Below are 15991 nucleotides of genomic sequence, written 5' to 3'. Positions count from 1 at the left end.
GTGTAGTATTTGAATATAACTTACGCACATTCTCCTGGATACTCTTTAAAAATCATCTGTAGATTATTTACAATACCTAATAAAATGCGTACACATCACTTCATTCATGTGGACTTAATGTACTTGGTAAATACAAAAGTTTTGCTTTTTGGAACTTGGGTGGAATATTTTTTTTTTCCTGAATGTTTTCGATCTGCAGTTCATTGAATCCACAGAGGTAGAACCTATGGCCCAACTCTAATATAGGTATAAATCATCATCTTCTATGAAAGCATCTGATCAGCTGTGACACAGCATGGGCATCTATTAATTATAAACAGGAGAAAAAGATTGAAAAACTACTACAGACTTAAACCATTACTGTGACTTTATTACAATGGTTAACAATATTTTAGTGGTATACAATCATATCACAATTACTCAAGCTATATACAAACAGGTATTTATATAAGTCTACATTTAAAAAAGAAAAAGCAATTAATGACCTCCCCAAAATCACATTATCAACAAGATTTTTTTCTAAAAGTTACAGCCAATCCAATAACAAAAAAATTCACAGTTATTCTGCAGACATTTTAAAGATGCAGGAATTGTATTGCACATTATATAATTATAAACCATAACAAGCAGTTATATATTTTAATCTAGTTTTTCACAAAATTTACATTATCATGCAATACTTCACTGTACACAGAATGATGGAACTAGAACAAACAGGTTAACTTACAAACTTTTAATTATAATAGCCACAAATTTAGAATTATTTTAAAGTTATATTTAAAATTGTTATACTAAAAAAACACTCCAGTGTAATAAAACAGACACAATCATAATTTGTTCACAGATCAAATTACTTTTTTAGTGTTCTTCTTTGTCTTTGCCTTTCTTTTCCTTTTCATCCTGTAGTGCAGTACCGAGCTTTTTGATAAGAACTGACAGAACCTTGTCCAGTGGATCCATGACTCCTCTTTGAAGCCATTTAGGAATAGTAGTCCTAGCATGATGAAAGCCCAATTTTTGAAGAATATAATCAACACCTACTGGATCAATCTTTCTTCCAGTCCAAGAAATTAATCTAAAATAAAAATTACAGTTATTATTAAGGAGTGTAATGCCCTAAAGCATGGTTCTAATGGTAGGAAAAGAACATCACTAAGCCTCTATAATATACTCAAGACAAAATATTTTCAGTAGGTACATTTGTATAAATGAGCCCATAATTCCTGGATTCACCATAATAATAGCATTCAAAAAATAATATATGTATGATTATAAATATCTTTGACAACCTAAACACAGCAATAGTGTTTACTATATTTCATCCTGAATATTTTAGGCCTGTTATACAGTTATCTTAAACATATAAAAGGACATCTGGTTAATTTTAGTAGATTTCATAAGCATGTGGCATAATGGGAGAAAAAGGCTAAAATTTACTGAGTGCTATGTGCTAAACATATTTGAAGGGAGAACCATTTTTTCCCTATTCTTGCTATTTCCTTATACGTGGAGAAACAGCTGTTACTGAACTGCTCCTGGCCACCTTCTGCCCCTGTATTGATGATTTATCCAACAGGCAAAGTTAGCAGAGGAAGTAACAGTTCAGTACCCTCCTCCCTCATGGAGCCCTTCATTTTAGTCTGTTCCTTCATACCACAGGTTTTTCAGGAGCAAGCCCCTAAACAGGTTAGCCCTAGAGTATTCTATGTTGTCTGTGGCTGAGTACATACATAGAGCTGCTGATTGTACAACTCCAGCAACCCCCATCCCGCCCTTCCCCGAAGTTAAGTTCTGCATCGATGCCCTGCAGGTAGGACCAAACCCGAACTTTGTAGAAAGCTATTGTTGCCGTATATCTAAGCCACATGTCTTGTTATCAGCTTTATCCATATTAATCTCTCCCACTATTTCAATTGGTTCTGAACTCAGGGTGGGGGTTGGGGGTGGTTAGGCATTGATCTCCTCAAACTCAAATAGTTATAAGCATTTTGCGTTAATTCATTTAACCAGTGTAACGATCCTACAAGGTGGGTAATACCATTTTCCAAATTTTTCATGAGTCAACTGAGGCAGAGAGAACAGAGGGGTTAGGTGTTTTGGCCTAGCTCAGTCAGCTACTATGCAAAAGAGCTGGGCTTACAGCCAGAGCTCTTAAACCACGCTCTCTACCACTACACCACATTACTTAACTAGTTACTCTTGATAGTTTGCTAAAAAAAGGAATATGGTAGCTATTTTTATGCTCACTTGAAACTAAATTCATTTTGTATTCAATTTAAATACATTATTTAAATTTGCAAATACAAAACAGATTTTACAAATAGTTTTCTGCATTAGGACCTCTGCAGTATTTTAACAGTTAATATTTCTCATGGGTATATGCACTATTAGTACCAAAGTGTTTTGCTTATTTAGTTACAACAAATTTTACTGTATGCCAATTATTTATTAACACACCAAGTCAGTACTTTCTGCCTATACAAGAGTCCTCACTGCATAATGGAGATTTTATTTTGGAATTATTTTGTGACATAAATATGTCTGAATAAAAACCTTATCTAAATAAAATGTATATCATTTTGCAGAATGTTGTGCTGGGATGTAATGGATTTTTAAAAATAGTGTTATTTCAGGATTCAGACAGTTACAACAGGATTAACAAAGCAGATGAGATGAAAGGAAAAAAAACAGGAAGGCTGTTAGTGTTAATCACAAACAAGGACACACAAAGCAAGCACCACTAGTTATAGAAACTATCATAAATATAACTGAAACTAAAAAATACTTTTGAAATTTTGGGATAGTGATTTAATTGGGATAATTTTAGTAGACCATGACTCAGTAAGGGAACCTTAATCTGATAGTGTTAAATTTAAGATATTAGGCATGGTTTTATAATGCTTAGTATGCAAAGAGAGGGGCACTGTGATGCTGCAGGTTTTATTACAGTGTTATGACATATATACAGCAAGAAATTAAAATAGTTCCTTAACAATTAAATATGACTTCTGCTGCATCTTGCCATACTAAATAACAAAACAGTTTACAGTAGCTACCTCAAACCCTGAAAATAACATCTTGGTGAGAAGGTGAAAAACTAGTGGCAACAGTGGAAGGACAATTATTCTCATATTTTAGTAATGTCACCCATTGGACAACTCATCAGTGCTGAGCTATTCTCAACATTTGTACTTCATTCGCCTTACCTAGAAACAAATACAGAAAGCAGCAGCAAAGACAGCACACAGAAGCTATAGACATTACAGGAGACTAACTTCTGAATATATTTTTTGATAATCATATGTAACTTACATTATTCATAACTTTTTGCTCATAGTAATCCCTTAGCATATGGGTAAAATGTATATACTCATTACTTACCTAAGAGTAGGTTCTAGATGCCATGTATTGCACATAAAATCTCTCCAGTCCACAGTAGTATAAGTGATGCTATCTTCTCTATCTTTATCAGAGGAATTGTCGTCATGTATAATAATTGGACTTTTTTGTCCTGGTCGAGTAGATAAAATCCGAGGTGGAAAGATGGCTATAAGGAAAATTTAGATTAGTATGATACATTTATGTTAAATCACCATAAGAATTAGAACAGAATTGGTTTCATTTCTCATTTTATCTATGACCTGGCCAAAGCCTCATTTAATTGCATTTCTTAAAAATAATATTTTAAAATAAGCCATAAGTACCAATTATTGATAATTCTTAGAGATTAACAGTGTCAACATTAATGATAAAAAATGCTGAGATCATTGACTTGATAGCAAGCCTATGGCACTGAAATTGATAGTTGTAGGTTTCCTAAAGAATGGCTGTAGTAGGTTTTTTTTTATTTTTTATTTTATTATTATTATACTTTTAAGTTTTATGGTACATGCGCACAATGTGCAGGTTAGTTACATATGTATACATGTGCCATGCTGGTGTGCTACACCCATTAACTCGTCATTTAGCATTAGGTATATCTCCTAATGCTATCCCTCCCCCCTCCCTTTTTTGTTTTTTTTTTAACAGCTTTGAGATATAATTCACACACCATACCATTCATTAATTTAAGCTGTGTAATTCAATGGTTTTTGTATGCTAATGGCTAGTTGTATATATATTTGAACAGTGGTACTAAAGAGGTTTTTATGTAAGCAGGCTTTTCACTCTTTATAAAGACAAGTCTTTTAATTGGCTATAATAATTATATATAAAGTGTAATCTGCAACATAGGTATTAGGGTGGTGCAAAAGTAATTGCAGTTTTTGCCATTAATACTTTCATATGATCTTATTTAATGAATACAGCTTTCCTCTTAGGGCATTAGTTTCAATACACAAACTGGACGTGAAATAATTGAATAATTAGGTAATATGTGTTATATAGCTCTGGTTATAACTTGATTGGGAATGAGCCTCAAAATTAAGCCATAGTAACGCACTACATAAGAACACAGATGCCCTGTTCAGTTAAGGCCTGCTCAGTTGCTGGGTTTTTGTTTATTACTGGTGGTGGTTACAGTGCTACAGTTTATTTTGATGTTCTCTAAATATGTTGATTCTGGTATAGTCTGACATGCTGTTAAGCATTTTCTCAGGTATGTTTGAGTATTTTGGCCAAAACGAAGTGCTTGTTGCTTGTAATAACTTATTTATAATTGAAATCCTCACATATATATTTTGTTATTGTAAATCCACCCCCTTTTCCCATTGAAATGTTTTATAACAGTTTATATTAAAACGGTCTTTTTGTTGTTGTTTTTTAGAAATACACGTAGTTTGTGGCAGACCAAGACCAACACACTATTTCATAAAATGACAAATGTTTCACATCATACCCAAGAGAAACAAATTTGTCAGGTTTTCAAATATAGGTAGACTAGAAAATAATTCTGAACTTCACAGGTTTGTCTTGAATCTGTTTTTTTCTACATTAAGTTTAAATATTAAGGCATAAAAACAAAAAGGATTGCCAGTGACTGGTATCTGTTGGGGCTGTATGTGAAGATTTTATCTACTTATATATAATATACAAGATTGCCTATTATACAGTTTCTGTCATTTTACTTGAAGTTTCTACTGAGGTCATATAGATTTCTCCCAGCCATCATTATTGGTTTTACTCTCTCACTGAATTTTGGGCACATCTCAATTGAATATTAATAAAAGAGCATTTCAATGTATGCTATGCTACCTTTGTACTCTTTCAACATGGTCGTTTGATAATCTTTATTTTTAAAAGTCAAGACAAATTTTATATTTTTTCCTCATGAAGAAAATGAAACAGTATTATAGTGTGACTTGAACAAATTACATTTATTCCAAGTTATTTATTAGGAAGCACATATGTGATTTTACCATTGTATATTCATAACAGTGCAATAAATATTGAATGAATAAATGGCCATATATTTTGTAAGCATTCCAAATCATTACATTTCAAACTACCTCATTCTTTTAAACAGTTACAGAGTACTATAATATATTAGCTAATTCCAGATATTAGGGCTGCCATACTTTTTTTTTTTTTTTTGAGACAGGATCTCTGTCACCCAGGCTGGAGTGTGGTGGTGCGATTATGGCTCACAGCTCACTGTAGCCTTGAACTCCCAGGCTCAAGCGATCCTCCCACCTCACAGCCTCCCGAGTAGCTGGGGACTACAGGTATGTGCCACCACACATGGCTAATTTTTGTATTTTTTGTAGAAATGGGGTCTCACTTTGTTGCCTAGGCTGGTCTCAAAGCCCTGGGCTCAAGCAGTCCATCCTCCTTGGCAATCCCAAAGTGCTGGTATTACAGACATGAGCCACCGCCCCCAGCCACCATACATTTCTTAATGGGTAAACATTAAGTTACCAGTGTGTAAACCAATGTTAGCAAGCTCATGAACCCAAATACCACCACTGAGATTTAAATAATTTATGTATTAAAAAGAAAATGTTTTCTGCATTCCAAACATTTATCAGCTTTCTCAATTCAGTTTTCACAATTAGGTAAATAACTCATGCTTCTTTATTATGTAGTTGTTTCTTTAGTCATTTCACTTTGATTTGCAGTATTTTCTCACATTTTCCTATTTTTCAAGAATCTCCTGTAAGATCTAACTGAAAATGTACATAAGATAATGTATACAGAAACACTTTGTAAAGTATAAAACACCGTTGGTGCTGTATATATAGCAAGTACTCAGAAAGTCTGTGATAGTCTTACTAACGCTATTTACTGATATCTTCAACTCACGGGAGATATATTCCACTCATTTTCTCATTAGACCATAACAATTCATGTAAATGGCATTGACAGCTGCCATTCTTGCAGCCTAAAAGAAAAAGAGTATTCCACCCACCTTTTTCTTTTTCTTTAAGATAAGCTGACACTAAATCATGAAGAAACATGATAAGCTCAGCATCCATAGTCACACAAATGTGGTCAGTGAACTCTGTCACCACACTACATTCTACTTTTGGCTTCAGGCTGGCATCTGCAATAATATGGTAAAAGATTTAATAAAATGAGTCATCTTCCCATTAATAAGGATTTATATAGGTCTATGTAAATGCATCCACATGAAATGCAACTGTAAAGAAATGAGTAATATCTGTATGTGATTTACAGGATGATGATAGTTTGTTAAGCACTTCCCTAGTACAGATTGAGTATCCTTTCTCCAATTATGCTTGGGATCAGATGTCTTTCAAATTTTGGATTCTGGAATATTTGCATTATACTTACTGGTTTTAGAACCCCAATCCAAAAATCTGAAATCCTCCAATGAGCATTTCCTGTGTCATGTCAGTGTTCAAAATATTTTGGATTTTAGGGCATTTCAGATTTTTGGATTGGGATGCTCAACCTATATATGCCATTTATTCCTGATAATAGTCCTATAAATGAAGTCCAATTATTCTTCTTCATTTTACTGAGGAGAGAGAGGTATAAGTTGGTTAAATAATTTTCCAGAGGTCATATAGCTGATAAGAAAATAAATCAATTTTGCCTAGAAAATTAATTTCATTAGATATTAATATTACAAAAAATCCATGGGAACACAGCAGTAGTTTGAAGTGCCTTTAGAATTTTCTTATTAACTTTAAATTGTTTTTCTACATACCCTGTAATGAAGGCTCCTGTGGTTCTTGAACATGAATGGATTTAAAGTCAAGCTGCATCCTTGGTAATGCAAAGATAGTCTCTGTTTCATGGTTGTAGCTAGAACCTCCTCTGAATCCACTCAACAAACTAGAATTCTTCACAGTAGTGCTATTCTCAGTGTTGTTAGCATCAACATTACGAAGTAGATTTAGCTCTACATGCATAATGATAAAGAGAGAGTCAAATTAAAACAATAGGCATTGACAAGCCTATATAGCTTTCAAGACAACTATAATATACAGAACTATTATTTCAAAAGTTGGAAAGAATCACATTATAGATAGATATACTACATATATCTATGTATACAGATATATACATATACATGGACACATATGTGTATATATATACATATGTATATATACATATATTTATATATATACATATGATATACATATATATGTAGTATATCTATATCAGTATCTCACTGTTGTCAAGACCAAAGCTTTATAATGGGATTTGTATAAACCCAATACATTCTAGCTTTGGTTTCTGGGATTTTAAAATGAATATTATTCTCAACTGAATTCATGTCTGAAGTTGGAATTTCACTAAGCCCAAAGGGCTCCATAGATTGAACACTTCACTCTTAAAGAATTTGAGATTAAATAGGATTCTGGTCTTGAAATCAGGTAGAAGTACTGATTTTCCCCAACATATGTGCTATGATTAAACTATAGATCTTAGTTTTATAAAGATCTTTTATAGATCTTAGAATTATAATAATTAGTATTTTTCTTCAGACGGCAGTTCATTATGCTAATAGACGCTTTAGGACACTCCAGCCATAAAGATCCCCCTTCCCCCAAATCCCTGTTTGGAAGGTAAAATAGTCAGTACAGGCATAATCTTCTGATTCACTTTCTTATTCTCCTTTGTTCTAGGAACATTTTTAACAGTCTCTATTCAATCCATGAGATGGCCTATTCCATGGTAACTGTTCTCATGGGGCCTAATCTTTTCCATTTTGAAAAAAGGTCATTTTTGGCTGGGCATGGTGGCTCATGCCTGTAATCCCAGCACTTTGGGAGGCTGAGGCAGGAGAATCGCTTGAACCCAGGAAATGGAGGTTGCAGTGAGCCAAGATCATGCCACTGCACTTCAGTCTGGGCAACAGAGCAAGACTCTGTCTCAAAAAAAGAAAAAGAAAAGAAAAAAGGTCATTTTTATGTAAAACATTGAAAAGTCTCAACACCTGTCAATCTCGTCAGCTTTCCAATACACAGAGATAATTGGTAAAAGCAATACTATAAACCCAAATCCCAAAAGCACCACAAAATAAGTTATCATGACCACACTATCACAAGACTGTTGTATCTAATCAAATGAAAAAAAAAACTATCAAAAGCACTTTCTTTTAAACTTACAACTTGATAGAATGATAATATTTGGTTTCATTTTGTTCTAGCTATTCGAACTTTAAGTTTGTGGTATTCCTTTATTTAGTTGTGTAACAACCTCCCCAAACTTCCATTTTTTAGCATTACTAGAAAAATATTTTTCCAGAATCATTTCCTAAATATTTCCTAAAATATTTCTCAATGTAATAAACTTAATTTTATTTAAAGCCAATTTTATTTAGAGTGTTTTCAATTACATCTAAAATAAGTTGAGTCCATGAGATGCCACATTACCAGGGTGGTATTAAATAATTATTACTTGTGTCAGCCAGCAAGATTAAAATGAAAATTGTTTAAGGAAATGAAAACACCATCTCCATTTAAATTCTAAACACAGTCAACAGAATCCAAAATGGAAAAAACAAAATAAATCTCTCCAAAGACTCAAAATTTTAACCTTCATTCCTTGTAGCTGTAACATAATTGAACCATTCTTTCACACTTGCTACTCCATGGGGTGGATTTTCATGGCGACGCCTTGTTATCTTGGTTATTGTTGCCATAGGACTTTCCAAAGCACCACATGGTTTGGTAACCATAGTATTATGACCCAGGTGAAAATCTAGTGTTTGTACAATATATGTAGAATGATCACTGGAGCCTACAACAAAATAAAAATACTTTTTTAAGGTAATAAACCATATTTAGATTCAAGATGATAATTGTGGCCTCAGAGCTATAAATTCAGTTGTCATATATAGGAAGGCTATAACAATGAAGAATAAATGAGGATAAAAACCAAATAATTCACAAATAATTCTTCTATTAGTGGTAATTGGATTTGTCCCTAGTAAGATGAAGAAAGCATCAAACATCAAACATTTTTTTCCCTCAATGTAGAAACCACCAAGTAGAAAACTAAAGCTCAAAGGAAATGGGTTTATCACTGTAGAGATAAAAGCACAGCCTTGCCTATATATTTTATAATATAGTCTTGACTGGCAAATAATTTCCTCACACTACCACTATGTTGCCTTCACTTCATGTTTTTATAAGAAAGATTACAGTAACTATTACCATGACTTATGTTTAGCCACAGCAGCAGAAACTTTAATTGCCTAAGTAAGAAACATGGAGTAAGATGGCACGTTCAGAAATTAACATGTTCCAGACATTATAAATATTGACTCATTGGCAGTGAACTCCTTAACATGTCAGATACATGATAAACAGAGATGGACTTCAGAAATACAATTGTCATTTATAGTCATAACAGAAGATAGGAGAAAGTAAAAGCTGGAAATGTGTCAGTTTACCATCTTCCCAGATTTTCTGAGCTTCAGTCCAAAAAGCAATATTTGGTTCTTCTAAATGAAAAAGGGCCCAAGATTTTGAACGAAAATTTGGACCATGAAAACATGCCAGTGTCATATGATTTCCATGTAAGCTCATTGATCCTCCAAATTGCATTCCATCTTCTGGTAATGGAATCTGAAATAAGGATATGTGGCATCCTGATACCACCTTCAATACTCCAGGCCAGTGTCGATGATGTGCTGCATCAAGTACTGCAAGAAAACCAAAAAACACATATCCTGAAGTGCCTAATGAGTACCCTTGGATAGGGTAGAGTGAGGCAGCAAGTGGCTACTTTCTACAGTCTCAGGTGAGGGATGAAAACAGTGTCCAGTGCCTGTTAAACATTAAGCAATAGCTAATAAAGAGACATTCTAGGAAAAGATGCTGCATGAGGATGGATATAGCTAAGGAAAGTAGTAACTTGCTAAAAATAATTAAAACTAATATGTCTGAGGCTGGGTGCTGTGGCTCACGCCTGCAAACCCAGCACTTTTGGAAGCCGTAGCGGGTGGATCATTTGAGGTCAGGAGTTCGAGACCAGCCTGGCCAACATGGTGAAACCCTGTCTCTACTAAAAATACCAAAATTAGCTGGGTGCGGTGGAGCACGCCTGTAGTCCCAGCTACTTGGGAGGTTAAGGCAGGAGAATTGCCTGAACCCAGGAGGCGGAGGTTGTAGTGAGCTGAGATCGTGCCACTGCACTCCAGCCTGGATGACAGAGTGAGAACCTGTCTCCAAAAAAAAAAAAAAAAAAAAGAAAAAACCAAAACCTAATATGTCTGTAATGATTAATGAGTTACAAAGTACTTGCATGGAATTTTATGTAATTCTCAATTCTCATTATAACTTTGTAAACTAGATATTTCATCTTGACTGATTTCAAGTGAATAAGCAGAACAAAGAGGTTAAGTGAACCAGTAACTGGAAGACCTAGAAATCAAATGCAGACCCTCTTATTTTAAGTACTGCTTTTAAACTCATATTCCTTTGCTACTCAAAGGTCAGAGGGCCAGCAGAATCAGCATTGCCTGGGAGCTTGTGAGAAATGCCGACTCTTAAGCCCACCTGTACCTACTATATCAAAATCTATATTTTAATAACATCTCCAGGGGTTTCAGATGCATGTTAAGTTTGAGAAGCACTAATCAAACATACAACGTTTATTTTCCATTTATTCCAATAATGTTCCTTTTGGCTGTTTTCCATACCTCTCACCCATAATCCAACCAAAGATCATGAATTGTATTCAGCTATTATGTTTTCCTTTAAACAATTCCCTAAGCCTTTATGTTTGTTTTTTGTGACGAGGAGTTTTTTTGAAGAATCCAGGCCAGGCATTTTGCAGAACATCCCTCAATTTTTATATGCCTAATATAAATTCTAGTTTAAAGGAAATACATGGACTACAGGAAAAACATAAATGACACCACAAAGAAGTAACTGAAAAAGATCTAGAAGGTAGGGAATTCTTTAGGACAGTTGGCTACATCTCTTCAATAAGTCAGTTCATATAAAAAGTGAACTGTGCTAAATTAAAAGAAGGCAAAGGAACATAACCATATTTAACCTGTGACCTTGGATTGGATAAACTGGTTTGGACAAAACCATTATAGAGGACATTTTTAGATCAATCATGGAAATTTGAATGTGTTTTGAAAGCTAAAGGAGATAATTAGCAAAATGGAAAGTTGGAGATTGTTGACCTACAAAATGGTATGAATTTTGATATTTTCTTAAAATGTATGCATATATACAGATACACAGAAAAATATCTGGAGGTGTATGCTCTAAGGTGTTCACAGTGATTTCTGAGTGGAATGTGATGGTTTTATTTTTTTGCTTCTCTTGTGTTTTCTAGTTTTTTTCAATGTATACGTATTACTTCTGTGATAATAAAGTTATTAAAAAGCTATCCTCATTCTGACTGTTTCTCACCACTTACACCTCTATCATCCTAGTGAAAGCCACCATTTCTTGCCTGGACTCTTGCAATGGCTTCCTTACAATAATGATGTAACTATGTACGTAACAATGATAATGGTAATTATTGCAATGGTTTCCTTCCATTCTTAACTGCCTATAGTCTGTTCTTCACACAGTAGCCAGAGTGAGCTTTAAAAGGGAGTATTTTTTGAAAAGATAAATCAGATATCAAATCTGTTTAAAACTCTCTGATAGCTAACCATCATATTAAAAATCTTACTGTAGTAGACCTCTGTGAATTCATGTCCGGGATTTTCGTCCTTGCTCATTTCTGTTCCAGCCACAGTGGCAACCTTAATGATCCTCAAGCCAAGTTTGTTCCTACTAGGGGAACTTTGGACTCAGTATCCCCCGATGCCTGGAACTCTCTTCCCCCACATCTTAGCCTTGTTCTTTCATTCACATTTCCACTAAAATGTCACTTCAGAAAAAGCCTAAATGATCACCCTTTCTAAAATAGCTATCCTCACATTTAATCATTCTCTATATTCTTCCCGTTTTGTTCTTTTGCTTAGCACTTCTCTCTTACTGAAATTATCTTATATATTTAGTTAGTAAATTTATTATGGTCTTTCTCTCCCATTAGAATCTGAGCTTCATGAGGGTAGTGATTCTGTCCACCATTAGATCTCCTGTGCCTAGAATAGTGCCTACGCACATGGTTGTAGCTTAATAAATATTTGCCAATTGAATTACTAAGTGAAAATAATGACCTGCTTATCACCTAATAAATCCAAATTCAAATATTCTGACTCCACAGACATTCTAAACCAGAACATGATATTCTCATAAACACTATTCAAGAGCGTGGAGTGGGTATGGATGCAGATGCACTGCAGCAGGGGGAAGAGATAACAAATGATGTCTTCCTAAATGATGGCCTCTAATTCCATTGGCAGGTAGAAATTCTGGTCCTTTGCTAACTGAGTGAGATAAAGAGCCTGTGGGCTATTTTCTAAGTGGGGCATACAGATTATTATGATTTTAAATTAAGAATGTAACATATTTAGTGAAAGATAAAGCATATATAAAAGCTTACTTCTAATTCTTACATTGTTCTTGTGAACTTTTTTCTAGGTTGCTAGTCATTGTCTTTGGCGGAAGGTAAGGAACTGGTCCCCAGGTAGACAGAGCTCGTTTGCTGGTATCAAATTGTTGTGTGAAAAATTCCTGGAGCTTCATTCCTATTTTTATCAGATCTGGTGTGGTTGACCTTGATATCATTACTTGGAAAATATCCCACTTCAAATCTCCATGGACGAAAATCTCACTAGAGCATAAAACAAAATATTTGTCATATGTCTTACAAAAGATACTCAAAAAGTACAAGAAACATTTTCTTCCCCCGCCCAGCTTTTTAATTTGTATTAATTGCATAATAAATAAGAGTTTTGTAAGAAAAATTGCTGTTTTCTCACCAGATGATAGACAATATGTTGAGAACAGTCATGTAAAGTGTCCAAAAAGTAATCCTTAATAAATACCTTTTATCAGTTATGCTTGAATCCAATGTATTATACAAGTTTACTTTCCATTCATCCTGAAGCTTAAGATCAGCATTACTGAAGATGCCCATGAGGATACTTGAGCCCATGTAATCAACACGAGCTTCAGTAGAACCCATAGTAATCTGAATTTTGTGACTGGGTTGCTGATTTGGATGTTCAGAAATATGAGCTAAAATAGAAACAATAATTAATTTTGACAGACATGTCCATGGGAAAAACTCATGAGAATCCATCTCCAAAAGCATTTTTTTGGATATATATATCTTAAGGATATGTTAGGTCAGTTTTAAAATTTCAACATACCAACCATCTCCAAAGCATTGACATCTATGGTCCCTCCAACTACTCCTCCTTTAGAATCTAATTGTGATCTTCCCAGACCAACAGACATGCTGATCTCTCGATCACGATTACTTCCTACTGACAGACGGCCCTGGCTCTTCAAACCACTAGTTGTCCAACTAAAAAATGAAAAAAAGGTTATTATATATATAGCTTCCAGTGTCATGAATTAAAACAGGATTTAAATTAAAAAGGAGTTAGATTATTTAAAAGGTCAAGTTTGACAATGAAACAACATACTTTATATAAAAACTGTGTGGTAAATATTTGAATATTAACATTGATAATGAAGCTTTACTCCTAGCTAGAAAAGCTAGAAAATTACCCTGTTCTCCTTATAATTGATTCCCTTTTTATAGAACATATATTTCATGATGTTTTATATTGCAGTATCCTTAGAATTAAGCCATTTTCAGGATAAAACATTTTATATCGTTTATCTACTATCTTTTTCAAATATTTAGCATTCAAAAAAGGTTCTGAATATCTTTACTACAGTAGAAGAAAAGTTACAAAAATGATTAAATACATTTCCTTTGTATCTGAATAGCTTACGTTGTATTTCCCATTACATTACTCATATTCATTTGAACGTTTAATTGCTTCAAGTTGATAGCAAACACGACAAGTGTTTCCCATGGGGTCCCTTGTTGGCTTGCTGCTTTGTTTGATTTGTTAAAAGGAGTTGATGTTTTTGAAAGTGAATCTAAAAATAGAAAAATCAAATACATGTTCATTCACATAAATGCCAAGCTAGTTACAAAGCAAAAACTATTTTTATTGCTATAATCCAAAAAGTAAAAATATAATATTCTTGTATTAGAATCTAATGTTTAATGGTTATCCTATTGCCTCTAAAATAATAGTTACCACTTACTAAATGTTTATAAGTGCTGGCAGCTTTACCTCTTGAAAGCTCATAAAATTATGTATGGCCCCCATTTTATATGAGGAAATTCTGGTGTGCATGGGATATAGCAGCACAGATCATGCATCACCCTAGGATTTTGTTTAACAAAGAAGAAAATCATAAGGTGCTGTTGCCAAATACAGGACTCAAAGGCAGAAACCATTCTGAAATGCAGATGCCGGTTGGGGTGCCTGTCTTTTGTGTTCTTATGGACTGAGTATATATCTTGAATCCTGCATTTGCTCATTATATTTTAATCTTTTGACGAGAACTACATCATTCATTTTTATACAATCAGGCACAAGTACAAGGCCAAGCCCATATGGAGCACACAAACAATATGCTAATTCCTCTCCCCTTATCTATTTGTAAAGCTACTGGCCATCTAGCTGTCTTGATGGCAATACTTTGAAATATTTGTTTTGTTGTTTTTACTGTGTTGGGGATTTTTTTTTTTTTTTGACGTGTCATAAAAACGTCAAGAATATATTTTCCTATAGTTAGGGCTGAAATCTGAGAGTAACTAAGATTTTATCCTGAGAACACTGTAGGGCTACTGATAACAAAAAGAGCAGTGTTACCTCTTCGAGGAACTGAAGAATCAGATACACTCCTTGATCTTATGGAAGCTGGGGATTTTAGGCTCTGTCCTACTGTCCCTGGTGACATGGTGCTGTTTGTCATATGCTCATTGAACACATTAGGTGACTGAGGCATGTGGGTGAAGGAGGCTGACTGACTTGGCTGCTCCCAGGTCTTGCAGTAAGCTTTTCTTGATGATTCAGGGGAAAGGTGTTGGCTTACCCCTTCAATGGAATCAGGTGTCCCTGGGCCAGATGCTAGTAGAAAACAAACAAAACAAACAAAAAATCCAAAGTAACAGGGTAAAATCCCTATGTTATAAAATAACTTCACCCATCCATCATTTCTAATCACATTACATATTCCTTCTAGTTCTCTATTTAGCAGCTGTACAGCAATTTACAGTTTGCAAAGAACATGCCAGTGTTTTGTTTAAACTCCATGAAAAGAGCAAAACAGGACCTCTGGTCTCAGTTTACAGGTGAGGGAATACACTCAGACTTAGGGTTTCTCATATTTACCTCTATGTAACTGACTAGTTTTCATTTCCAAAAATCTCTTGATTTCATTACCTACAACAATGTCTAAATCCAGCAGACAAATGCAGGCAAGATAGTAACATGTCCCCAGCATCTTCTGTTTCCCATGCTTCGCTAACCATGATTAACTTGGATATTTAAAAGGATTACAGAGTAATCATTATAGAATAAATTTACTAACAAATTAACTAACTTATAAATTTACTAATTTGTTAGGATAGTTATAGAATAAACTATATTTATTCAGCCAGAATGTAATCTCAAAGAAGACAAAAC

At 34.2% G+C, this 15991-nt stretch overlaps 1 protein-coding gene across 8 annotated transcripts in view; it reads right to left on the bottom strand.

Annotated features, from left to right (window-relative positions):
• Window positions 1–349: 349 nt before the first annotated feature.
• The window catches only part of BLTP1 (bridge-like lipid transfer protein family member 1), a 212504-nt gene continuing 196862 nt past the window's right edge, over window positions 350–15991 (bottom strand). For all 8 annotated transcript variants that reach the window (XM_008969477.4, XM_024928495.4, XM_003816409.5 and 5 more), the window contains 11 exons: window positions 15176–15433; window positions 14240–14390; window positions 13646–13803; window positions 13319–13511; window positions 12887–13104; window positions 9809–10060; window positions 8950–9153; window positions 7112–7306; window positions 6347–6481; window positions 3382–3547; window positions 350–1075 (listed from right to left, as the gene is read on the bottom strand). In XM_008969477.4, the coding sequence (XP_008967725.3) occupies window positions 859–1075; window positions 3382–3547; window positions 6347–6481; window positions 7112–7306; window positions 8950–9153; window positions 9809–10060; window positions 12887–13104; window positions 13319–13511; window positions 13646–13803; window positions 14240–14390; window positions 15176–15433 (2147 nt within the window). In that variant the 3' untranslated portion in view covers window positions 350–858. The remainder of the gene's footprint in view (window positions 1076–3381; window positions 3548–6346; window positions 6482–7111; window positions 7307–8949; window positions 9154–9808; window positions 10061–12886; window positions 13105–13318; window positions 13512–13645; window positions 13804–14239; window positions 14391–15175; window positions 15434–15991) is intronic.

Source organism: Pan paniscus, chromosome 3 (assembly GCF_029289425.2).
Source record: "Pan paniscus chromosome 3, NHGRI_mPanPan1-v2.0_pri, whole genome shotgun sequence".
Classification (NCBI taxonomy): Eukaryota; Metazoa; Chordata; class Mammalia; order Primates; family Hominidae; genus Pan; species Pan paniscus.
This window is presented reverse-complemented; position numbering and strand designations above follow the sequence as displayed.